The 26,771-nt window shown below is 42.6% G+C and overlaps 1 protein-coding gene across 1 annotated transcript in view; it reads right to left on the bottom strand.

Annotated features, from left to right (window-relative positions):
• Positions 1–8,737: 8,737 nt before the first annotated feature.
• LOC140492060 (short transient receptor potential channel 7) overlaps positions 8,738–26,771 on the bottom strand; it is a 151,576-nt gene continuing 133,542 nt past the window's right edge. Inside the window, exons 9-12 of the mRNA XM_072590725.1 lie at positions 25,892–26,107; positions 25,489–25,572; positions 12,808–12,883; positions 8,738–9,929 (exon numbers count right to left, since the gene is read on the bottom strand). Coding sequence (XP_072446826.1) covers positions 9,793–9,929; positions 12,808–12,883; positions 25,489–25,572; positions 25,892–26,107 — 513 coding nt within the window. The 3' untranslated portion in view covers positions 8,738–9,792. The remainder of the gene's footprint in view (positions 9,930–12,807; positions 12,884–25,488; positions 25,573–25,891; positions 26,108–26,771) is intronic.

Genomic DNA, 26,771 nt, shown 5'->3' on the forward strand with positions numbered 1-26,771 from the left:
ATGCTTGAATTACATTAAGCAGCCTCCTAACATTATTGGAGGTTCTGCGGCCCTTTATGAAGCCTCTGGTCCTCTTTAACAATAGAAGGTTACACAGTCTCCAGCCTTAATGCAAGAGTCTTTGAGAGGATTTTAAAGTCCACATTTAAGAGCCTTCTCGACTGCCTTCAACCGTGCTTTGAGGAGACGTTGCTACTCACCCTTCCTACTTGCAGAGTAGGAAAAACTAACCCCCTGGCATAGGCTTTGGCAGTTTCCCAAAGGACAGACGGGCTACTAACCGAGCCTGAGTTAATGTCTAGGAATGCCCAAAATTCCCTAGAGAAATATTCCACAAGCTTATTATCCCTGAAGATAAAGCGATCCATTCACCAGTACCTCGAACCCACTGTAACATCCTTAATCTTAACCAACAAGTACACTGGAGAGTGATCAGAGATGGTAATATTACCCAATCATACAAGATACCATCAAGTCCAGGGTTGCCACAGGGGTCAGAAAAAATCAATCCTGCTGTGACATCTGTGTGCATTGGAAAAAAACTACCCAGCCCAAACTGCCTGTAAGAAGGCATCGAGCCATCCCAGGCAAAAGTGAGGACTGCAGATGCTGGAAATCAGAGTCTAGATTAGAATGTGTCCTAATGAAGGGCTTGTGCCTGAAACATCGATTTTCCTGCTCCTCGGATGCTGCCTGACCTGCTGTGCTTTTTCAGCACCACTCTAATCTAGAATCTTGCCAATCCCAACCATTTTCCCTCCTCTTAGCTAGAGTGACAACGCAAACACAAACAGAAAAGAAAGTAAATACACCATGGAATAGCAGTATGAATAAAGATTTTTTTTAAAGAACCATCCTTTGGTATAACTTAACTTAGAAATTAAAAGTGCACATCTCAACTGCCGCCAAACGTAGTTTAAATCATGCTCTACATCTCTATGACTCTATGACTCTAAAGCTCCAACTGGACTTCCTTTTTTGTAAAACACCCAAGACATATCCAAACAACACTGCTATTTGTACATACTAAATTGTTCAGATTAGGTTAATTTGTCCATAAAGTCTCTTGCCTTCTCTGACCTGTCAAAGAGACGTATGGATCCATCTAAGGTGATTTGAAGCACTGCCGAATACCTCAGAGTACTGGATCCCAAGCTCCCTCAGTCTTCTCTTGACACCATCATAGGATTCTCTTTTCTGGATCACCGCCACTGAGAAATTCTGGAAGAACGATCTTAGAGCCCTCATAAATTAGGGCCTTCAGATCCTTTCCCTGGATTCTGGAAGCTTCCACGATTCCCTCCTTATCTTTATAATGGTGAAACTGCACCAGGAAAGGACGAGGACGTTGACCCAGGCCTGATCTCCACGCTGTGACCTGATGAGCCCTCTCAATCTTCAAGTCTCTCATGCCAGCCTCCAAGTTAAGGAATTTCAGCAACCAGTCCTCAATAAATTCCGCCGGCCGCAAACCTTCCTTACCCTCAGGCAGACCAATGATCCGAATATTTTTCTTCTGCCCTTGTTCTCAAGATCATCCACTTGGTCATGCAAACTACGGATCTGCATCTCCAGGGCTTGGATCCTATCTTTGGAGCTTCCACTACTGTGACTCTGTGTTCAACCGCATCTGTCCTCTTTTCCAGGTCTCCCAGCTGCTGCTTATGCTTCTGCAGTATGTTAGAGATCGGGACCAGCTTCTCACCTATCTGCTTACCCAACATCTCGTGAGATTTCGCGAGCTCGTTCACTAGGGCCTAGTAGGTAATCGAGTGCAAGGATCCTGCAGGCTGGGCGGCGGCCTGGCCTCGGGCGCTCCTCCTCCCTTCTTCGGCATACCTGCGTTTTTTGCCATCCAGGGAAGTTAATTTTTCACGGTTTCCTGGGACTCCACGATCTTTCCAGAGTCCTAGGATATCACAATGGTCCAGCCTGGCCGGTTAGAAGTTCGTCCCGCTTGTGCTGCGGTGTGGAGCTCTGCAACATGAACCTCCTAGATTGCCGCCATCTTGAATCCCCCATTATTTCATTTTTGAATGCATAAAAGATGCAGTGAGTTGCTCCCAACATTGAGATTGGCATCACCAGACTTCACACTGGATCGTGCACTATTTCTTGCCATAATCCACTTTGTTCAGGCCTCAGTGAGATTCTGCTATTGCTTTATTCTGCAAGTGATCTGGAATGCATTACATAAATGTGTAATGGAAGCAGATCTACTGGCCATATTCAAAAGAAAATTGCATAAATATCTGAAGAAAATAGTTGCAGGCCATTTAATAGTGACGTGCAAAACTAAGCCTATTTTTTAAAATAAGATTTTAATCTCTCAGATTATTAATTAATGTTTTATTAAATAATGCTTCGTTTCAGTAGAACTGTTCAATCAACTGTTGTTTATCAAGTTAATGAATTAAGCTGCCTTTTAATAAAACTCCACCAAGCAATATTCGCAATGGTTTTCTTAAAAAGAGCCCGTTGAGTTAAAATGTTTAGTAAAATTACTTGTTTTAATTCCTTTCAGCTTCTGAATGACTTCCATCTCATTTACATCAAATTGTTTAATTTTGCTTTGTTTCTTTTTGGGAAAAAGAATGATTGTCAAGTGATAAGTGGCTTAGATGCCAACTGAGATGTAACTTGTAAGGACAGACTGACGGGCAGAGGGGATGGGGTGGCCATGTTGGTAAGGGATGATATTCAGTTCCTTGTGCGGGGGGACCTAGAATCAGGGGATGTAGAGTCAGTATGGATAGAACTGAGAAATTCTAAGGGTAAAAAGACCCTCTTGGGAGTTATCTACAGGCCCCCAAACAGTAGTCTGGATGTCGGATGTAAGTTGAATCTGGAGCTGAAATTGGCCTGTCGCAAAGATGTTACTACAGTCGTTATGGGGGATTTCAACATGCAGGTAGACTGGGAGAATCAGGATGGTATTGGACCTCAAGAAAGAGACTTTGTGGAGTGCTTCCGAGATGAATTCTTAGAACAGCTGATGCTGGAGCCTACCAGGGAGAAGGTAACTCTGGATCTGGTATTGTGCAATGAACTAGAATTGATCAGGGACCTCGAAGTGAAGGAGCCATTGGGAAGTAGTGACCATAATACAATAAGTTTCAATCTGCAATTTGAGAGGGAGAGGGTACAATCGGAAGTGACAATATTTCTGTTGAATAAAAGGAACTATGGAGCTATGAGGGAGGAGCTGGCCAAAGTTCAATGGTGCAATACTTTAGCAGGGATGACAGTGGAGGAACAATGGCGGATATTTCTGTGTATAATGCAGAAGATGCAGGATCAGTACATTCCAAAAAGGAAGAAAGATCCTCGGAGGAGGCATGGGTGGCCGTGGCTGATGAGGGAAGTTAAGAAACATATAAAGTTAAGAGAGAAAAAGTATAACATAGCAAAGATAAGTGGGAAAACGGAGGACTGGGAAGCTTTTAAAGAACAACAAAGGATTACTAAGAAGGAAATATGCAGAGAAAAAATGAGGTATGAAGGTAAACTGGCCAAAAATATAAAGGAGGATAGTAAAATCTTTTTTAGGTATGTGAAAGGCAAAAAAATGGTTAAGACTAAAATTGGGCTCTTGACGACAGAAACAGGGCAATATATTACGGGGAACAAAGAAATGGCTGAAGAATTGAATTGGTACTTCAGATCTGTGTTCACTGGGGAAGACACAAGCAATCTCCCGGAGGTAACAGTGGCTGAAGGACCCGAACTTAAGGGAATTTATATTTGCCAGGAATTGGTGTTGGAGAGACTGTTAGGTCTGAAGGTTGATAAGTCCCCGGTGCCTGATGGTCTACATCCCAGAGTACTGAAGGAGGTGGCTCGAGAAATCGTGGATGCGTTGGTGGTTATTTTCCAGAGTTCGATAGATTCGGGATCAGTTCCTGCGTATTGGAGGATGGCTAATGTTGTACCACTTTTTAAGAAACGTGGGAGAGAGAAAGCAGGAAATTATAGACCAGTTAGTCTGACCTCAGTGGTGGGAAAGATGCTGGAGTCTATTATAAAAGATGAAATTACGACACATCTGGATAGTAGTAACAGGATAGGTCAGAGTCAGCATGGATATATGAAGGGGAAATCATGCTTGACTAATCTTCTGGAATTTTTTGAGGATGTAACTCTGAAGATGGACGAGGGAGATCCAATAGATGTAGTGTACCTGGACTTTCAGAAAGCTTTTGATAAAGTCCCACATAGGAGGTTAGTGAGCAAAATTAGGGCGCATGGTATTGGGGGCAAAGTTCTAACTTGGATTTAAAGTTGGTTGGCTGATGGGAAACAAAGAGTAGTGATAAACAGCTCCATTTCGAAATGGCCGGCAGTGACCAGTGGGGTACCGCAGGGATCAGTACTGGGACCGCAGCTCTTTACAATAAATGTTAATGATATAGAAGATGGTATTAGTAATAACATTAGCAAATTTGCTGATGATACTTAGCTGGGTGGCAGGGTGAAATGTGATGAGGATGTTAGGAGATTACAGGGTGACCTGGACAGGTTAGGGGAGTGGTCAGATGCATGGCAGATGCAGTTTAATGTGGATAAATGTATGGTTATCCACTTTAGTGGCAAGAACAGGAAGGCAGATTACTACCTAAATGGAATCAATTTAGGTGAAGGGGCAGTACAGAGAGATCTGGGTGTTCTTGTACACCAATTAATGAAGGTAAGCATGCAGGTACAGCAGGTAGTGAAGAAGGCTAAAAGCATGCTGGCCTTCATAACAAGAGGGATTGAGTATAGAAGCAAAGAGGTTCTTCTGCAGCTGTACAGGGCCCTGGTGAGACCACACCTGGAGTATTGTGTGCAGTTCTGGTCTCCAAATTTGAAGAAAGACATTCTGGCTATTGAGGGAGTGCAGCGTAGGTTCACAAGGTCAATTCTTGGAATGTTGGGACTACCTCACGTTGAAAGACTGGAGCGACTGGGCTTGTATACCCTTGAGTTTAGAAGACTGAGAGCGGATCTGATTGAGACATATAAGATTATTAAAGGATTGGACACTCTGGAGGAAGGAAACATGTTTCCGCTGATGGGTGAGTGCCGAACCAGAGGACTCAGCTTAAAAATACGGGATAGACCATTTAGGACAGAGATGAGGAGAAACTACTTCGCCCAGAGAGTGGTGGCTGTGTGGAATGCTCTGCCCCAGAGGACAGTGGAGGCCCAATCTCTGGATTCATTTAAGAAAGAGTTGGATAGAGCTCTCAAGGATAGTGGAATCAAGAGTTATGGAGATAAGGCAGGAAGAGGATACTGATTAAGGATGATCAGCCATGATCATATTGAATGGTGGTATAGGCTCGAAGGGCAGAATGGCCTACTCCTGCACCTATTGTCTATTGTGAATGACACCTGGGATTTTTACAGTGGATAACGCCTGGCACAATTCTTTCCATTTGTGAATGAACAGAGAGAAAGGGAATCAGACTGAAGATTCTCAATGAAGGAACTTGGAGTGAGGGTTCTTGCACAAAACGCTTCAGGTATATATTGGGGTGTAGACTAGAGAATATTTAGAAAGGTAATGGGATAAGTCTTTCACAATGAAGGATATAAAATGTTCTGGCGATCCGAGGATCTGCAAGTTACATGTAAGGGATCCAGCACAGGTAATAAAGGCTGAATAGCCTCCCACTGCAGTGTTATTTCTGTCATTTTTGAAAATCTTGCCTTTGCCAAATCCAACCCTAGAGTGTAATGTGTTCATGTTGGTACTGAGCTGATTATAGGATAATGTGAGTAGCATCTGAAACACTGAGCACGCAGCCCTTTCTCCAAACTTGTGTTTTGCTTCAGAACTTATGGAATGGGAGCTGGAGCCATATTTTGAGTCCATTCTGTCGGTCAACATTCATTCATGGCTGATCAACTTGAACTCCATCATTCCGCTTAACTTCACTTGATTACCTTAGCGCACAAAAATCTATTGATGACTGCTTTGAAAATACTTGATGACTGAAGATCCACAGTTCTCTGGGCAGCGAAATCCAAGGATTCACAACCCAGCAATGTTTCCCTGCCTCAGTCCTAAAAGGCTGATCTGTGCCTCTGAGAATGAGTTCAGGTCAACCTGGGCCGTATGATTTTAATGAGTGAAATCCAAGTACAGAATTTAATTAGGTTCCCAGTTCAGATTTGTCACCTCAGTCAGCCTGAGTCCAAGCCACAGTCTAAAGTTATCAGATGGGAGTTGCAGCCAATGGAAAGTGAGGTTGCCTGATTAGTTAGTTTGCACCTTGAGCAGTCCAGGCGGCTTCTAGCTGTAGTCACAGAGTAAACATCAATGGATTATAGGATTACCACTAATTACAGTTGAGATATCAGGTATGACAACCATAATTACCAATTATATACAGTCTGTCAAAGACTTGTTATTTGAATGTTAATAATATATTGAATATAACCAGCATTACTTCATGATTAATTTTTGTTTGTTATTATTAAGTATTGATGAAATCAGAGGTTGTGTTTCCTCCCCGCACCAACTCGGTTTTTACTTTGAGAATCCCTGCCCCACCTTTGGCTTGCCTTCTTCCCAAACCTTAGTTTTTCTCTACCTACTTGCTGCTGAACTTCTTGTTCTTGGAACTCATTGCACAGCCACCACCAGGGAAAACAAAACACAGATATTTAAGTGAGGAATGTTCTGCAAGGTGTCGTCAACTATGATTTGATTTTCTTTTCGTTCAGACATTTATTTGAATCACCATGTAGGAACTATGAATATCCTAACCTATAGAGATAGATGTGGGCTCTTATTCTAATACATGATGCGCATTAAACACTGGGACCTCAACAAGTCGCACTGCCTCCTAGTGCAATTTTCAATGTATACTTTAGTATTTCCTTTCACATTCTTTAGTTACACCATAATCTAGGGGTTTTTGAATGACCATCAAAATACTATGTTAAAACTGAAGTGAAAATAAATAGTTTACCAATTATTAGATTCTCACCTTTGCTTTCAAATCCCTTCATGACCTCATTCTTCCCTGTCTAAACTCCTCCAGTTCCGCAACTCAGTGAGATATCTCCACTCTGCAAACTCTGGACACATGAGTACCCTCAAACTTATTTGGTTCACCACTGATGGCTATGTGTCCAGGTGCCAAGACCCTTTCCAACTTAAACTCTGTTAAACTTAAACTCTGTTCCTCTCTTCTCACCTTTACAACTTACATCTTTGACCAAACCTTTGATCATCTGCTCTAATATACGATTAAGTGTCAAATTTTCAGTGCCAATGTATTGCCTTGGGATATTTTATTATATTAATGGTCATATGTCCCATTCCAGGCACTTGAGTACAGAATCCAGGTTTGCACTGCAGAGCAGTATTGAGAGAGTGCTGTGCTGCTAGAGGTGCCATATTTCAGATTAGATATTAAACTAATGTCCTGTCTACTTCCAAAGTTGGCTATTAAAGATATTATGGTACTATTTTGGAGATGATCGAGGAAATATACTCGGCATCCTGACCAATTTATTCCTCAAATAGCACACAAGAACAAATTTTCTGGTCATTATCATATTACTGTTTGTAGAGATTCACAGAGCTCAAATTTGCATACATCATTACAACAGTGACGACATGTCAAGTGTGTTGTATTGGCTAGGAGAAAGTGAGGACTGCAGATGCTGGAGATCAGAGCTGAAAAATGTGTTGCTGGAAAAGCGCAGCAGGTCAGGCAGCATCCAAAGAGCAGGAGAATCAACGTTTCGGGCATAAGCCCTTCTTCAGGAATGAGGAAGGTGTGCCAAGCAGGCTAAGATAAAAGGTAGGGAGGAGGGATTTGGGGGAGGGGCATTGGGAATGCGATAGGTGGAAGGAGGCTAAGATGATGGTGATAGGCCAGAGAGGGGGTGGGGGCGGAGAGGTCGGGAAGAAGATTGCAGGTCAAGAAGGCGGTGCTGAGTCTGAGGGTTGGGACTGAGATAAGGTGGGGGGGAGGGGAAATGAGGAAGCTGGAGAAATCTGCATTCATCCCTTGTGGTTAGAGGGTTCCTAGGCGGAAGATGAGGCGCTCTTCCTCCAGGCATCGTGTTGCCATGGTCTGGCGATGGAGGAGGCCAAGGACCTGCATCTCCTTGGCGGAGTGGGAGGGGGAGTTAAAGTGTTCAGCCACAGGGCGGTTGGGTTGGTTGGTGCGGGTGTCCCAGAGGTGTTCTCTGAAACGTTCCGCAAGTAGGCGGCTTGTCTCCCCAATGCAGAGGAGGCCACATCGGGTGCAGTGGATGCAGTAAATGATGTGTGTGGAGGTGCAGGTGAATTTGTGACGGATATGGAAGGATCCCTTGGGGCCTTGGAGGGAAGTGAGGGGAGAGGTGTGGGTGCAAGTTTTGCATTTCTCGCAGTTGCAGGGGGAGGTGCCGGGAGTGGAGGTTGGGTTGGTGGGAGGTGTGGACCTGACGAGGAAGTCGCGGAGGGAGTGGTCTTTCCGGAACGCTGATAGGGGAGGGGTGGGAAATATATCCTTGGTGGTGGGGTCTGTTGTATTGGCTATAAAATGGTTTGGGATGGCCTGAAGCTGTGAAAGATGTTATATAAGTACAAGTCATTTTTAATAAAATGCAGATTTTTTTGAAGCATTGTAAATTTTGACATATTCAATGACAGTGGTAAAATCACGCCAAAGGCTACTTTTATTTAAGTTAAAAATAATACAGTGTACAAGAGACTTTCAACATTAACCAGTTAACTATTGGTGTACTCAATATATTTTTCAAACTGTGCTGGCTAATTGATACAACTTTTGTATTTATGACTACTATTGAAACAGCTACAAAGTCGATTTTTTAAATAACTGCTGAGACCTCAATGCTTTTCTTTTTAAAATAACTTGAAATTGTTTTTTTTGACAGTGACACTCTTATCGAATTTATGAATTATTTTAAGAATGTTGATCTGCATCAGATGAACAAAAGGAAGCCCTGTGCGCCTGTGAAGCAATTCAATATGAAGCCATAAATTATGTAAATCAGTATTTAAACGGAGGGAACAATGGGCACATTTTCAGTCCAGTTGGCACCTTTTACAAAATCAACAATAATAACAATGGCTGGGCTTGAGACTAAGTGAAGCTGGGATCATCATCTGTGTTCTAATGTTTACCTTGCTGATGAAAGTTTGTTCGAAGTCTTAATAAGCTATTATTCATGTCATAATGGACAGATAAAAATGGTTAAAATTTTCTATTTTAAAAATCAGAACTTTTGAATTATTTTCAGCATTACAGTCCAAAATGGGACTGGTGGAAATCAGAAGTTTTGATGACATTTCTTGACTCATTTCACCTTTTCAGTTAACTCTCGCATAGTAAGTGTTCATTCATTAGACTTTAAAATAAAATACTTTGGATCAGGCTTTGTTGCCAAGTCTCATGTTTTACTGTAAAGGGGACATTCTTGAGCATGACACTAGCAGCTGTTGTTTTGGCAAGGCATACAAATTGTGGGTGTTGATGGCTAATTTATAATCTATTGAATGCAGATCTTAGTTGCATGTATCAGTGATGCATATTCTATCCTCTTCAGTCTTCACATTTTCTTACCGCTGTTGTTAAATTTCAGTCCATTTTTATTCATTCCCTCATTGGCTTATCTTTCAGTATCATCCCATAATGCACAGTGAAATAAACTGCCTGTCTGAAATCCCATTGTACAAAGTAATTCACTGCCTGCCTCATTTCAAACAATTTTTTGCCAAACATCTAATCTCTTTAAAGTTTACTGAGGTGGTTTGTATTGTTTTATGTCCTTTTTTTTCATTTATTTTTTAAAATTTTTGCCAAGTTTGTCACTGAGTTGCTGAATGAGTTCTGCCAACTCCCCTGTTGCTTGTGACTTTTCTTCCAGAAGTTCATAACGAAGACTGGAAATGTCCTGTTTGATTTCCTTAAGTTCCCCTGAAATACCAATAGAAATGTTAGTAAGTGAGGTTTTGGAAAATGCGATTATCTCAACAAAATGCACATACATAGAAATGCATCTCCTTTCAAAATAAGACAACACATTAAATTTGGTTGAAGTGAAATTTATGTTTCTTTAATGTTGTTTAGGACTAAAAGATGTCATTTTATGGCTGTGTTTGAATCACATTGCAATTGGGCAAAGTTCCCTGAAGGCAGCTCCCAATATAATTGGTTGACTTTGAGATATTTGATTTATACCAAAAACTTTACTCCATTACAAAACTTTAAAACTAGCTCGAGAAGAAACGAGAAGAAATATCTTACATTTGAGGACTTTCAAGTTCTAAGGGATTGTTCTTTGTTGTATTGACTCTTGTGTCTGTTGCCTATGTCTGCGCTGATGTCAAATGGAGTTTCACAGGCATTTTAATGCTCAACCTATGCATCACGATACGTATATCTATTTAATGTGGGGGTTGGGACCCCAAGTTGGGTAGAGAGCTGAAAATTTGTGAACCCTGAGGCATCAGGGTTGTGGAACCCTGACTGATTAAGAACAGTACATTCTTCCAGTAACAGACTCCCAATTTTATAGCTCCCGCAACCTCCCCTCTCCCCAATGCGAACCCACCTCGCTCCTGTTGAGAAGCCCAGCAATTTTCAAGTCTCAAATGGTGTCAAAATAGACAAAAGTTTGGGGAGCCCCAATCATGTAGAAATTATCCCTTTTGTTCTTTTATTTAGTCATTGGATGTTGGCAACTGTGGCTAGGTCACCCCTCTATTCCTATATCGCCCGTAAATGGTGGTGGTGAGCAGCATTCTTGAACCGATGCTGTCTTTGGGTGTAGGAACATATTCATGTGAAGAAAAGATTCCCAGGATATCGACCCAGCGAATGAGAAAGAACAGCAATATATTTCCAAGTCAGGAAAAGAACTTGCAGGTGGTGCTGTTCCCATGCATCTGCTGCCCTTGTCCTTCTAGGTGGTGGAAGTCCCAGTATTGGAAGGTGCTATCAAAGGATCCTTAGTGAGTTACCGCAGTGCATCTTGTAGATGTACACAGTGCTGCTACTGTGTGTTGATGGTAAAGGGAGTGAATATTGAATGTTTTGGACACAGTGCCTCTCAAATGGGCTGCTTTGCCCTAGATGGTGTCAAACTTTTTAAAGTGTTAAGTAAAGCTGCATTCATCCAGGCAAATGGAAAGTGATATTAATAGTGGGGGGTGGGGAGTTCAATGATAGTACTGGCATTGAATATCCAATGGCAATAGTTACATTATATCTTATTGGAAATGGCCATTGCCTAGCACTTGTGTGGAGTGAATGTTATGTGACATTTATCAGTCCAAGCTTGGACATTGTCCATGCCTTGCTGCTTGTGGAGGTGGACTGCTTCAGTATGTGAGGAATTGTGAATTGTGCAATTGTCAGCGAACATCTCCACTTTAACCTTATTATGGAGGGATGGTCATTCATGTCATAGATAGGATGATTGGGCCTAGGACACTATGCTGAAAATCTCTTGCAGAGATGTCCTACAGCTGGTCTCCATAAACCAGAACTCTCTTCCAATGTGGTAGGTTTGAGCCCAACTAGCACAATGTTCTCCCCCGATTCCTAGAAACACCAGGTTTGTTTGGGTTTCTTGCTGCCATACTCAGTTGAATGCTGCCTTGAAGTGAAGGGATGTCACTCTCATTTCACGACTGGAGTTCAGCTCATTTGTCTATTCACCAAGGCTGTAATGAGGTCAGGAGCTAGATAACAAACCTGAGTGTCAGTGACTAGGTTATGTCTTTGCAAATTTCACTTGGTCGCACTGTTGACAATCCCTTCTATCACTTTTCTGATGATCAAGTACAGACAGATGGTTGGTGATTGACCAGGTTGGATTTGTCCTGCTTTTGTGTGCAAGACACTACTGGCAAATTTTCCACATTGTTGGGGAGATGCCTGTGTTAAACTTGCATTGGAATAACTTGATATATGAGTGTGGCTAGTTCTAAAGGGCTTGGGTACAGTTGTCAGGGCTCATAGTCTTTGCAATAACCACTGTCTTCAGTCATTTCTTTATATTATGTGTAGTGAATCAAATTGGTTGAATGTAGATGCTTTGGCTTTGTTTTTTGAATGTAAGTGCTGGGCTCACCTATCAGTGAGGTTGGAGATGTTTGTGTACCCTCCACTTCCTATTAGTAGCTTAATTGTCCAACCCCAATTGTGACTGGAAGTAGCAGAACTGCAGAGCTTAGATCTGGTCTTTGGCTCAGAGTGGTGCTGGAAAAGCACAGCAGGTCAGGCAGCATCCAAGGAGCAGGAAAATCGACAATTCAGACAAAAGCCCTTCATCATGAATAGATCTGATCTGTTAGTTGTAGCTTGACTAACCCTGTCTATTGCATGCTGCTTCTACTCCTTGGTGTGCAAGGTGTCCCATGTTGTAGCTTCATCAGGTTGACAGGTTATTTTTAGGCATGTCTGGTTCTGTCCCTGGCATGCTGCCCTGCACTCTTCATTGATCGAGGGTTGATCTCCCAGCTTGATTATAATGGTCAAGTAAAGGATATTCAGAGAAAACATAACAATCTGAGGGAGGACATCCTAAATATAAAGAAGGGACTTGGTCTCCACAAGGATCGAGTGATGGTTACTTCTACTGAGTGTGCCCTGGAAAGATATATTTACATCAAGTCGATTGGTGAGCCTGGGGTCAAATAAATTATTCCCTCTTGTTGGTTCCCTCAAATGCACACCTGTATATATCTACCATAAACTGGCCCGATTTGTTTGATGTTGTTTCAGAAAATGGAAGGCTAAAGCAAGCACCCAGACTATGAAGCATTTTTGTGCATATAGAACTACTTGCCTTCATTGACTTCATCATTTCCTCTGTCTACCTGTGCTTTGAGCACATATCGTTTTATTAATCGTTTCATAATCCTCTGCAAAATATCAAAAAATATTTTTAATGTACATGAGGCAACAGTGCTAGTTCCAACTTCCTAAGAATGTACATCTACAGACCTGTCAATGCTTGGCATGTTAACACTCTTATCAAGGTATGGTTGATAAATACTTAATTATAATTTCTGACAGACTCTGATCTGCATTCTTTATCTACAATGCAAAGTTGAACTATATGCATGCCCTAACACTCCTGGAATATCTCAGCTGAGATAATTTATCAATATCTTCATGAAACATTAAAGTCCTTCATAAAGTAAAGATTAAGAAAATCTTGAAAGAGTGATGCAGTGGAATAGAACACATTTTGATTTCGCAATCAAACTGAATCTAGCCAGCTTGAAGGATTAAAATGCTGTCCAACAACAAAATCTAAGGGGATCATATCCTAAATGAGAATCAAAATACTGCGGATGCTGGAAATCTGAAATAAAAACACAAAATGCATGAAAAACTTAGCTAACCTGGCAGCATCTGTGGAGAGAAACAGAGTTAGCATTTCAGGTCTTGATCTTGATCAGTACTAATGAAGATTACAACCTGAATTGATAACTGTATTTCATTCTGCAAATGCAACCAGACCTGCTCAGTATAGTTCCACCATTTTATAACTTTATGCCAAATGAGATATCTCCTGGACTTTGGCATGAAACACAAAACTGACCATTATATAATTACGATTGACCATTTCACAGGGTCGAGTAACAGTGGAAGAAATGGAGAGCTTCCTTTGTGCATGAAGGGATGCTATCTTGAATTTGAGCAGAGTTGATAGAAGCTTCCTTTGTTGCACCTGACTTGAAAGTGTTTTTTGCTTGCATGGACAAAATTGATAAAAGCTTTACATTGGGGTGAAAGTGAGGACTGCAGATGCTGGAGATCAGAGCTGAAAATGTGTTGCTGGAAAAGCGCAGCAGGTCAGGCAGCATCCAAGGAACAGGAGAATCGACGTTTCGGGCACAAGCCCTTCTTCAGGATTCCTGAAGAAGGGCTTGTGCCCGAAACGTCGATTCTCCTGCTCCTTGGATGCTGCCTGACCTGCTGCGCTTTTCCAAAAGCTTTACATTATCCAGTTCTGATGCCTCGATGAGCATAAATGTTCAAAATAATTTTTTAACAATCATGAAGACTAATTGAAGTGCTCATATCTCATTGTGAGCAAGAGACAGGGGCTGTCCATCCAATAGTTGATGCTATGAGAGCACTCTATCATATTATTCGTCATTTTTGGTCGAATCTTACAAGGGACTGAGCAATGTAGGCTCTGGCGCGATTTGTGGCAAAATGGATGAAAAGTCCAGAGACCCCCATCTCAATGTTGGGAGCAACTCACTCCATCTTTTATGTTTTTGAAGAACTGTACAGTGAGTTTCTTGCTAGACAGAGTGAGTTGACAGTTAAGGTGGATTATCTCTTGTTAAATGACGTGTTGATGGCACAACTCACTTCATTAATATTCAGTTTCTATTTTACTAAATTCACCAAAATAGCTGGACATCAAGAAAACTTGTAATGGAAACTAGAGCGGGTACCTCGTGGACTTGCCTTGAGGCTTGCTCGAAAGGACTCCATGCTGCACATGACTAAACAGCAGCTCAGGGCAAATTCCACAGACATCAGCCACATGTATCCCTCATCCACGGCTGGTGCCAACCCCTATGTCACCTCGTCAATACACTGGCAGTCCGCTGAAGAAGCACAAACCTACATTGCAGGGTGCACTAACAACTAACTGAAAAGTTGTAGCAGGGAGATTTCGCATACAGAGAGAGACACTGGGCTTACAGAATAGACCAGGCTGAATCTCAGGGCTGCTCACTTGCTCTCTGAGCACCTTCTCACTTCACACCTATCTTTGATTTGATTTGATTTGATTTATTATTGTCACATGTACTGAGATACAGTGAAAAGTACTGTTTTATGTGCTATCCAGACAAAATTAAAAATCGCACAACACCAGGTTATAGTCCAACAGGTTTAATTGGAAGCACTAGCTTTCGGAACGCTGCTCTTGATGAAGCACCTGATGAAGGAGCGGCACTCCGAAAGCTAGTGCTTCCAAATAAACCTGTTGCACTATAACCTGGTGATGTTGATTTTTAACTTTGTACACCCCAGTCCAAAACCAGCATCTCCAAATCATATCCAGACAAATCATACTTTATGTAAGTACATCAGGGTAATAGAACAGAATGCGGAATATAACATTACAGTTACATCTGCATGCCACAGCGCCCCAGTCTTGCATTGCCTTACTGTGCCTATTAACATTTCAGCAGGTTATTAGGACAGCAGTATTGAGAGGCTGTTCGGCACAGACATACAGGGTGCTTTTGATACTGGTCTGTAGGGATCTGTTTGTAAGGGTATTGGAACATCTTGATGTAAGGCACACTGAGATGTCAATCTAACACCTAGCACCCTATGTGGCAAATACTGAACATTGTTCAATCAAATACCATTGTTGGTAAGGGCTAGTTCTCTGTCTGGTGGTGGTGGGAGAGGGGGGAGCAGACATTAGACGGGGGAGCCCCAGTACCATCAGTCAGAGGACAGTCTGTGGCTTGGTCACGTTCAGGGGATCTGTCCCAGTACATGGGTGTAGGCAGCATCAGTTTTGTGGGGTTACCAAAAGCAGTCATGAAAATGGTATCTTGTCAGTCAGGAAGCTCAGGTATCTGGCCAGTCATGACTCGGGGCTGCTTATCAAAGTCAATCAGTCAGAGGAATGGGGTGAATACAGTCCTGGGGTTCCATCGGGTGATTGTTCAGAACCGTGCAGTGGGCATATGGGGGCAAAGGTGAATTACAACCAAAAGGTGTGGGGAGTCAATGCTGTGGGGGTGAAAGCAGAGGCATTTGCAGAGGTGAGAAACAAGGACAGTGATGAGGGGAAACTCAAAGTGAATGGTGGACTATGTAGAAAAGCATCTGAGGGCATGGTAGGCTACAGGAAGCAGATGGGTGGTAGTAACCCTTCTGTAGAGGAGCAGAATGAGCATCATTAAGGTGTAATGCTCAGGTTCGGGGGCAAGGAGCACAGTTTTAGGTGAAGATCAATCGATAAGTCTCCACATTGGGGGTGGGTAGGAATGGGTTACTGTGGTAGTGTGAGGTGAAATAGGACTCAATGGGGAGGCAGAGCTATCTGCTGTCAGGAGTGTGGTGCTGGAAAAGCACAGCAGGTCAGGCAGCATCCGAGGAGCAGGAGAGTCAGCGTTTTGGGCAAAAACCTGCTATCAGGTGGGGCCTGATACTGACAGTGCCTACCTCAAGCTGTGATCCCTGCCATCACTTTCTGTTCTGTAGATGCAAAGTACTGTGACAAAATGACTGCACCATGACCAAGGCATGTGGAGTCAGGGTCACCTTAAGGGTAAAAGAGTGGAATTCAAGTCTGCTGGACAAAAGGACATTGAAGCAGCAAATACACAAAGCAGCCATTTTAATTTGTAATCATTTCATCACCCATTTGTTATGCAGATAGATTGAAGGTCAGATGCTGGTCAAAGGTGATTTGCAACATGCAACTGATGCTTGCAAATTGAAGTTGGACATCTGAATGATTTGGAAGTTAACAGCAATGTTGCAACAAAAGGCTGAGGCAAACTATGAGCCATGTAACTTCCCAGGGTCCTGTGTGAGCCACATAGCCTCACCTCCCCATCTGCCATGTGAATGTAATGACAGTCTGTACTGAATCAGTGAGAAGTTGAGTGTTTAATGTGAGTTCAGGATTAGTAGGGTGTTGGAGCACTGCAGGCATTCCGTTTCTTGATGACATTGTGCCAACACGGCACCTTCACCATGTCACTGTGGATATTGAGCCAAAATGTGGGTAGATGATGGGACAGATCCCTCGTTACCAGCATGTTTGGGGAGCAGTGTTCTCATCTCTCATTTTCAGGATTTACTGCTGAAGACTGCTCTAACATCTCTATTGCTCCTTCTGTGCCCATTGACAGTCATTCCCACTAGAGTCCTGCACCCTACTGTGTGTGGCATGTTGCTCACTGTGGCTGCCTATCTAAGAAGGCGAAGGTGGATGCAGGAGGACCAGGGCCACCAGCAAGCCTTGGAGAAACAAAAGCCAGCACTGAAAATGAAGAGCACCCATATCTGAGAGATGTTGTTGGTGCAGAACCCCTCAGGATGCATGGGTTGTGCAGGAGACACAGAGCTTTCCAGCCCTGAATCCTTTTCCTGGAGATGAGCAAGGTGCAATTATTAAAGCAGGCTCTGTATGTCTCAGGACACTCTCATGGAACTGAGCCAGATGCTGAAACAGGAACTAAGGGCTCCAAGAATGGGAGGCCCTGTGCTTGTGAAGGTGACAGACACTCTGAACTTTTAAGCTCCTCCCAGGCAGTGATGGTAACTTGTGTGGGATCTCAGTTGTGCACCCACAATCCAATAGGACAGTCACTGCTGCCATCTTTGCAAGGATCACTTTGTCTCCCTATGGTGAGGCCAATGCTACAGACTGGACAATAGGATTTAGGAACATGCCAGCTGAACTACACCATGTGGCACTGAGAAGGCATTATCACAACTCTGCAGATTTCACCAGCAGGAAGAGGTTCCATTCCACTAATGTTCAGGTATTCTGAGATCACTGTTACCACTTTTTGCAGGGTTTGCCCACAGTGTCTGCGTGGGTTTCCTCTGGGTGCTCCAGTTTCTTCCCACAGTCCAAAGAAGTGCAGGTCAGGTGAATTGGCCATGCTAAATTGCCCGTAGTGTTAGGTAAGGGGTAAATGTAGGGGTATGGGTGGGTTGCGGGTCGGTGTGGACTTGTTGGGCCGAAGGGCCTGTTTCCACACTGTAATGTAATCTGTAATCTGTAAATCCTGGCAGCAGCCATGGCTGCTATATCCTGGAGCAATCTCTTTTTGCTATTGTGTTTAAGGATCCAGATGCCTGACAAGTCTAGTTCCTAGGGAAAAGGGCTATTCACTGTGACTATGGCTGATGACACCATTACACAATCCTCTGAGAACTCTGACAGATGTGCACTGCAGATACAAAGCTGCCCATATCTCAACCAGGACCATGGTGGAGCAGACGATGTGGCTGCTGAAGGTGTGCTTTCACTGTTTGGACTGGTCTGGGGGAACTGTCCAACACAGTCCAGACAGAGTATGCTGCATCAACATGGTGTAATGTGCTCTTCAGTAAGGTGGTGTTCTGGATGCAGAGGAGCTGGGGGGACCAGACCTATCTTCCAAGGAAGAGGATAAGGACATTGGAGAGGAGGAAGCTGTCCTTGTCCATGACAGAGCTCCGCTGCATCAGGCGCTACAAACCAGCGAGAACCACTTTGACACCCATTTCTCATCAATGAGAGCTGGTGCAGCTGACCACTGTGGGGCGTAAAAGATCTATTGGTCATGATGCACAGATCTGATATGCATTGTTGGGCTGAGCTTCAACATCAATTGGTTGTGTTTGCATTCAATTTGCAAAGGATAAACCAGGAAAACTACAGACCTGTCAGCTTGACATCAATTGTGGGAAACTGATGACAACCATAATAAGGGATAAGATAAATATACATCAGAGAAAAATAGTTAATACTGGACAGTCAATATGGTGCGATCAAAGGCAGGCCATGTCTAAAATATTTAGGGTATTGCTGTGGATGCTGTATATTTGTACTTTCAGAATGCATTTGATGTGATGTCACATGACAGTTGGTTAGAAAATTCAAAATGTTTGGAATTGATGGGTCTTGGCAGATTGGATTAGAAGTTGACTAAACAATAAGAAACAGGAGGTAGGTAAAGATGGGCATTTCTCAAATTGGAGATGAATTGAAAGAGGTGTTCCCCAGGGATCAGTATTGGGACTCTTGCTTTTTCTGATTTATATATAGACACATACAAGGCTTGTGTAAAGATTTGTAGCTCAGGTGCTGGCTGCCATAGTTATGGATATGTTTGCCGAGCTGGGAAGTTGATTTGCAGACATTTTGCCCCCTGTCTCGGTGACATCTTCAGTGTTTTGGAGCCTCCTGTGAAGCGCTGCTATGCTGTGTCTTCTGGAATTTATTTGGTTCCGTTCCTGCTGCTTCCGGTTACCGGTTCTGGTTGTTCGTTGTAGTGGCTGGTATATTGGGTCTAGGTTTATGTGTTTGTTGATGGAGTCTGTGGATGGTGCCATGCTTCTAGAAATTCTCTGGCTGTCTTCTGTTTAGCTTGTCCTATGATCGTTGTGTTGTCCCAGTCAAATATGTGGTCCTTGTCATCTGTGTGTATGGTGAAAGTGGGTACTGCAGATGTTGGAGATTAGAGTCAAGCTTAGAATGGTGCTGGAAAAGCACAGCAGGTCAGGCAGCATCCAAGAGCAGGAAAATCAATGTTTGAAACGAAGGGCTTCTGCCTGAAACATCGATTTTCTTGCTCCTCAGATGCTGCCTTTTCATCTGTGCATATGGCTACTAGGGACTGATGGTGTTTAGTGGCTTGTTGGTTTACATAGAACATAGAACATAGAACATAGAAGAATACAGCGCAGTACAGGCCCTTCAGCCCTCGATGTTGCGCCGATCAAAGCCCACCTAACCTACACTAACCCACTATCCTCCATATACCTATCCAATGCCTGCTTAAATACCCATAAAGAGGGAGAGTCCACTACTGCTACTGGCAGGGCATTCCATGAACTTACGACTCGCTGAGTGAAGAACCTACCCCTAACATCAGTCCTATATCTACCCCCCCTTAATTTAAAGCTATGCCCCCTTGTAATAGCTGACTCCATACGTGGAAAAAGGTTCTCACTGTCAACCCTATCTAACCCCTAATCATCTTGTACACCTCTATCAAATCACCCCTAAACCTTCTTTTCTCCAATGAAAACAACCCCAAGTGCCTCAGCCTTTCCTCATAGGATTTTCCTACCATACCAGGCAACATCCTGGTAAACTTCCTCTGCACCCGTTCCAGTGCCTCCACATCCTTCCTATAGTATGGCGACCAAAACTGCACACAATATTCCAGATGCGGCCGCACCAGAGTCCTATACAACTGCAGCATGACCTCAGGACTCCGGAACTCAATTCCTCTACCAATAAAAGCCAGTACGCCATATGCCTTCTTCACTGCACTATTTACCTGGGTGGCAACTTTCAGAGATCTGTGTACATGGACACCAAGATCCCTCTGCTCTTCCACACTACCAAGTAGTCTACCATTAGCCCAGTAATCCATCTTTTTATTACTCTTACCAAAGTGAATCACTTCACACTTAGCTACATTGAACTCCATTTGCCACCTTTCTGCCCAGCTCTGCAGCTTCTCTATATCCCGCTGTAACCTACCATATCCTTCCTCACTGTCTACAACTCCTCCGACTTTCGTATCATCCGCAAACTTGCTCACCCAACCTTCTAACCCTTCCTCCAGGTCATTTATAAAAATGACAAACAGCAATGGTCCCAAAACAGATCCTTGCGGAACACCGCTAGTGACGGCACTCCAAGATGAACCTTTGCCATCAACTACTACCCTCTGTCTTCTTCCAGAGAGCCAATTCCTAATCCAAACCTCCAACTCACCCTCTATGCCATATCTCTGTATTTTCTGCAGTAGCCTACCATGGGGGACCTTATCAAACGCCTTACTAAAATCCATATATACCACATCTACCGCTTTCCCCTCATCTACCTCCTTAGTCACCTTCTCAAAGAATTCAATAAGGTTTGTGAGGCACGACCTGCCCTTCACAAAACCATGCTGACTATCCTTGATCACATCATTCTTATCCAGATGTGCATAAATCCTATCCCTTACAATTCTCTCTAAGACTTTGCCCACAACAGAAGTGAGACTCACTGGCCTATAGTTACTAGGATTATCCCTACTCCCCTTCTTGAACAAGGGAACCACGTTTGCTAGCCTCCAGTCCTCTGGCACTACTCCTGTCGACAAAGAGGACACAAAAATCAAGGCCAATGGCTCTGCAATCTCCTCACTTGCTTCCCAGAGAATCCTAGGATAAATGCCATCAGGCCCAGGGGACTTATCTATTTTCACCCTTGCCAGAATTTCCAACACCTCTTCTCTACATATCTCAAAGCCATCCATTCTACTTATTCGTGCCTCAGTATTCATATCGACAACAATGTCCTGTTCCTGAGTGAATACTGACGAAAAGTATTCATTCAGCGCCTCCCCAATCTCTTCAGCCTCCACACGCAACTTCCCATTACTATCCTTGATTGGACCTATTCCTTCCCTAGTCATTCTTTTATTCCTAACATACCTATAGAAAGCCTTAGGGTTTTCCCTAATCCTACCAACTAAGGACCTTTCATGTCCCCTCCTTGCTGCTCTTAGCTCTCTCTTCAGGTCCTTCCGGGCTACCTTATAACTCTCAATCGCCCCTATTGAACCTTCACGCCTCATCTTTACAAAGGCCGCCCTCTTCCATTTAACAAGGGATTCCAACTCCTTATTAAACCACGGCTCCCTCACACGACCCTTTCCTCCCTGCCTGATAGGTACGTACTTATCAAGGACACTCAATAGTTGCTCCTTGAACAAGGATTGTTCATTGTGTGCCTGTTTGTCCTACATAGTGTTTTGTACAGTCTTTGCATGGAATCTTGTAAATTATTTTAGTCCTGCACACGATGAGTATTGGGTCTTTTGTTATGGTGATTTGTCTGAGCATGGCTGTCGGTTTATGGGTTGTCATGAATCCGAGTGGTCGGAGAAATCTGGCTGTTAGTTCTGAGACATTTTTATATAACGTAACATGGTGAGTGTGTTGGGTCATGGCATGTCCTCATCACGTTGTTTGTCTGCTAGGCATCTGCGGATGAAATTGTGAGAATATCTGTTCTTGATGAAGACTCTGTAGAGGTGTTCTTCTCTTTATAGGTTGGGACTGCTGCAGTATGTTGTAGCTCTTTTGAACAGGGTCCTAATGCAGCTACACTTTTGTGTGTTTGGGTGGTTGCTGTTGTAGTTTCGGATCTGGTCCGTGTGTGGTTTCTCTGTACACTTTTATAATGCATTTACCGTTCTGTGTTCTTTCCACCATCAAATCCAGGAATGGGAGTTGGTTGTTGGTTTCCTCCTCTCTTGTAAATTTGATCCCTGTGAACACTGTGTTGGTAATCCAATGTGTGTTCTTGATCTCTGTTCTCCTAATAATTAGGAATTCCTGTGATGATTGTATGGAGTATCTGGATCCACTAATAAGATGTTTCAGTTTTTGTTGGAGTTCTTCTGCCAGTTTATGTGATGGAGTTCCTGGAAATGCAACAACGGGTCTAAGCGGTATGTCAAGTTTGTGTACCTTAGGTAATCCATGAAATCTTGGGGTGTTGTTGCCTTCTGGGTTTTATTCTTTACAGGTTAATCCTGGTTATCGGTCTCAAAATTCTGAGACAACATCAAGAACATAAACGTAGACAAGGACGAAACAATGGTTCCATTCGATGTAACGGCACTGTTCACTTCAATTGACATAACCTTAGTCAACCTCCTGGACAAACAGAAAAGATGACATGACGGGAACCTACCAACAAGGACTGCATACTCAAACTACTAGACCTGTACTTGATGACGCACTTTACATTCAAAAACCAAATATATGAACAGATCACTGGGACACCTATGGGCTCACCCCCAACTCTGGGCTCAAAGCAGAAGCAGTGATGCAAAGACTGGAACAAACAGCCCTTCCACAAATTCGATCTAAACTCTGGCTCAGATACATGGACAATACTTTTGTAATAATTAAAGGAACAGAGATCGAGAACATACACCGAATTACCAGCACAATGCTCACAGAGATCAAATTTACGAGGGAGGAGGAAACCAACAACCAACATCCTGGATGTGATGGTGGAAAGAACACAAAACAGTGAATGCACTACAAAAGTGTAAAGAAAAGCCACACACACAGACTAGTTCCCTAACTACAACAGCAATCACCCAAACACACATACAAGTATAGCTGCATTAGGACCCTGTTCAAAAGAGCTACAACACACTGCAGCAATCTCGACCTGCAAAGAGAAATAGAACACGTTTACAGAGTCTTCACCAAGAATGGATATTCCCGCAACTTCTTCCACAGATGCCTGGCAGACAAACAATGTGAATAGGACATGCCATGGCCCAACACACTAGCCAAGATACCTTACATAACAGTGAAACTTCACTAACCAATGGGATCCATGACAGCCCATAAACCGACAGCCACACTCAGACAACAACTCACCAGGACAAAAGACCCAACACCCATCATGTGCAAGACTAACATAATTTACAAGATTCCATACAAAGACTGCATGAAACACTATATAGGACAAACAGGCAGACAACCAGCAATCCGCATCCATGAACACCAACTAGCCACTAAACGCCATGACCAGCTGCCCCTCACAGCTGTACACACAGGTGATGAAGAACACAAATTTGACTGGGATAACACAACGATCATTGGACAAACTAAACAGAGGATAATCACAGAATTTCTGGAAGCATGGCACTCATCCATGGACTCCATCAACAAGCACATGGACCTAGACCCAACATACCAGCCAATATGGTAAAAACAACGACTGCAGATGCTGAAAATCAAATACTGGATTAGTGGTGCTGGAAGAGCACAGCAGTTCAGGCAGCATCCAACGAGCAGCGAAATCAACGTTTCGGGCAAAAGCCCTTCATCAGGAATAAAGGCAGTGAGCCTGAAGCATAGAGAGATAAGCCTCTAGCTTATCTCTCCATGCTTCAGGCTCACTGCCTTTATTCCTGATGAAGGGCTTTTGCCCGAAACGTTGATTTCGCTGCTCGTTGGATGATGCCTGAACTGCTGTGCTCTTCCAGCACCACTAATCCAGTATACCAGCCAATATAATGAACAACCGGAAGCAGCAGGAACGGAACCAAATAAATTCCATAAGACACAGCACAGCTGCGCTTCACAGGAAGCTCCAAAGCACCGGAGATGTCATCTAGGTAGGGGACAAAATATCTGCAAATCAACTTCCCCCAGCTCGGCGAACATGCCCATATATATATATTTATTTAAAGCTTATTTATGGGATGTGGACATCGCAGGCTAAGCCAACCCTTATTTCCTCTCTCTAATTGCTCAGAGGGCCAGTAAGAATCAACCACATTGCTGTGGGTCTGGAATCACATGTAGGCCAGGTAAGGATGGCAGTTTCACTCCAGATGGATTTTTCCAACAATCACCAATGGATTCATGGTCATTGTTGGACTCTTGATTTCAAAGTTTACATTGAATTCAAATTCCATCATCCGCTATGGCTGGATTTGAAGTCAGAAAATGACCTGTGTTTCTGGATTAACAGTCCAGTGATAATACCACTAGGCCATCCCCTTATATAAATGATTTGGAGATGGTTGTTAAGGATAAAACCTTTAAATTTGCAGATGGTTCTAAGCTCGGGAGAATAGTGAATTGTGAGGATGATGCAGAATGACTTCAGAGAGTCATCTACAAGTTGACCCAAATTAGATTAGATTCCCTACGGTGTGGAAGCAGGCCCTTTGGCTTAACAAGTCCACACCGACCCTCCGAAGAGTAACCCACCCAGATCCATTTCCTTCTGACTAATGCACCTAACACTATGGGCAATTTAGCATGGCCAATTCACCTGACCTGCACATCTTTGGACTGTGGGAGGAAACCGGAGCACCCGGAGGAAACCCACGCAGAGAATGTGCAAACTCCACACAGACAGTCGCCCGCGGCTGGAATCAAACCTGGGACCCTGGTGCTGTGAGGCAGCAGTGCTCGCCACTGTGCCGCCCCTGCAAACACCTGGTGCAGGGAAATATGAGGTCATGCATTTTGATAGAAGAAACACTGAGAGACAATAGTACAACTTTGAGAGGAGTATAGGAGCAGAAAGACCTTGGAGTTCAAGAACATAATTCTCTGAAGGTGGCCAGGCAAGTTCAAACAGTTGCTAAGAAGGCTTACAGGATCCTTGGGTTTATAAATAGGGGCATAGAGTGTAAAAGCAAGTAAACAATGCTCCACCTGTACAAATCAGTGGTCAGAACATATTTGGAGTATTGTGTTTAGTTCTGGATAACTTTATTTAAGGAAGGATGTTAAAGCCCTTGAGAGTGTTCAAAGGAAATTTACTAGAGGACACTCTTCAACACTACCAATAACAAATTAACCAGTCATGCATCTAATTACAGTTTGTGGAACTCTATTTTGCAGCTGCATTTGCCAATACAACCACTATTACTTCACTTCAAAGTTACTGCGTGTCTCATAAGCACTTTGAGATTATGTGGTGTAAGAAGGCATTAAATACATGCAAGCAATATTTCTTTTAAAAATGGATGTACAGGTTATGGCAAATCCAAGCAAGACCATCATGATTTATCATTCAATTTATGCACAAAACACAAGAGATTGTGTTTTCAATGTTTTTAATTAGTTCAAAATATTTAGTTTGTATTGTTGTATTTTATACAATGAAATGTGAAATGCAATCTAATATCTCCCTCTGGAGGAAATTATGCACAATGTTACACTGTTGGGTAAATCTACAGTACAACCTGTGTAGGTGACTAACCTGATATCTCGTCGGATTGCTAATAGGCTTTTTCAGACCACAACCTTCTGAACCTCTAGGATTAGATTTATAATGGTGACCTGGCTGGAATGGAATTGAATGTAGATTTATTTTGTAATTATAATACTTTGCTTACAACCAAAGTGTCTATATTTCAAAGAAAAAAACAATTAGTTGGTTGTTAAGAACTTTCAGATCCTTAGTTGCATGATAAACACCACAAAACTATGAATTCTGTGCAATTAGTTTAAAATAGAAAACTGGAAGTAGGTTTGGAATTAACATATTTGGCAATTTGTAAAAATAGCAATAATTTCAATTTGTGGAAAGGAGACTGTTTGGAAAGCAAACATTTTCCATTATTTACAAATATTTTCAAATACATAAGATTTGCAAACATTACCTTTGAATTCAGCATGCCCATTTCAAGGTCACCTTCAGACTTTTGCACCTTGGATTTACACAGATTTATAAGGCAGGTTTTTATTTTTGATATTAAGTAGCAAATGGATTTTGGGCTTGGTACAAGGTTGAATGGGGCAGGCAAGGTTCTTCCTTCATCAAAGTAAGACAGCCAAAGCTTAGCTCGAGCAAATTTCCACTCAACATCTGCATCCTCCTGCATGTAAAGAAATGGCAGGTTGATGAGTATTCCACAGCTAAATTGTAGATGAGATGGTGAATTGGCTGTATTGTTTCTCAACTTTGCTACAAATATGTACATTACAGCTCTAGTTTTGATGAATAAATAGTGCAGAATATAATGATCAGCTGTGTAAGTTCATCTTGCTTTTCACACTTTATTTCAAGCCATAGTGCCTAGGCTACATTGCTTCGATGTACCACATATAATTTAATGTATAATTCTATCTCAACATGATCATACTTGCAGAAAGCTAAGTAAAAACAATATTTTATCAAGGGAACCATTGAATATGAAGTTAATTTTAAAAAAAATTGTAGGTGTTTGACTAATTATACAAGATGTAAGGATTCTCTGTATGGAAACAAGTTATTATATGAAAAACTTGAGTTTTCTTCTGTGGTGTAAGCTAACTCACTCATCTCTTAGCTGAGATATTGACTAAATCATTGTGCACTTAAATTTCTTGACTGTAGTTTGACTGGTTTTCCCATTCAACAAGTGAGATTTTCAAGTATATGAACCAGCTAATGCTTATCATGAAAATTTATGATAAGACATCTTGAAAAATTTGATTCATGATAATTGACCAAATGATTTGCAATTTTGTTTTTATTTAGAAATGGAGCCCATGTCTTCT

The sequence above is a fragment of the Chiloscyllium punctatum genome, chromosome 20, assembly GCF_047496795.1.
Source record: "Chiloscyllium punctatum isolate Juve2018m chromosome 20, sChiPun1.3, whole genome shotgun sequence".
Classification (NCBI taxonomy): Eukaryota; Metazoa; Chordata; class Chondrichthyes; order Orectolobiformes; family Hemiscylliidae; genus Chiloscyllium; species Chiloscyllium punctatum.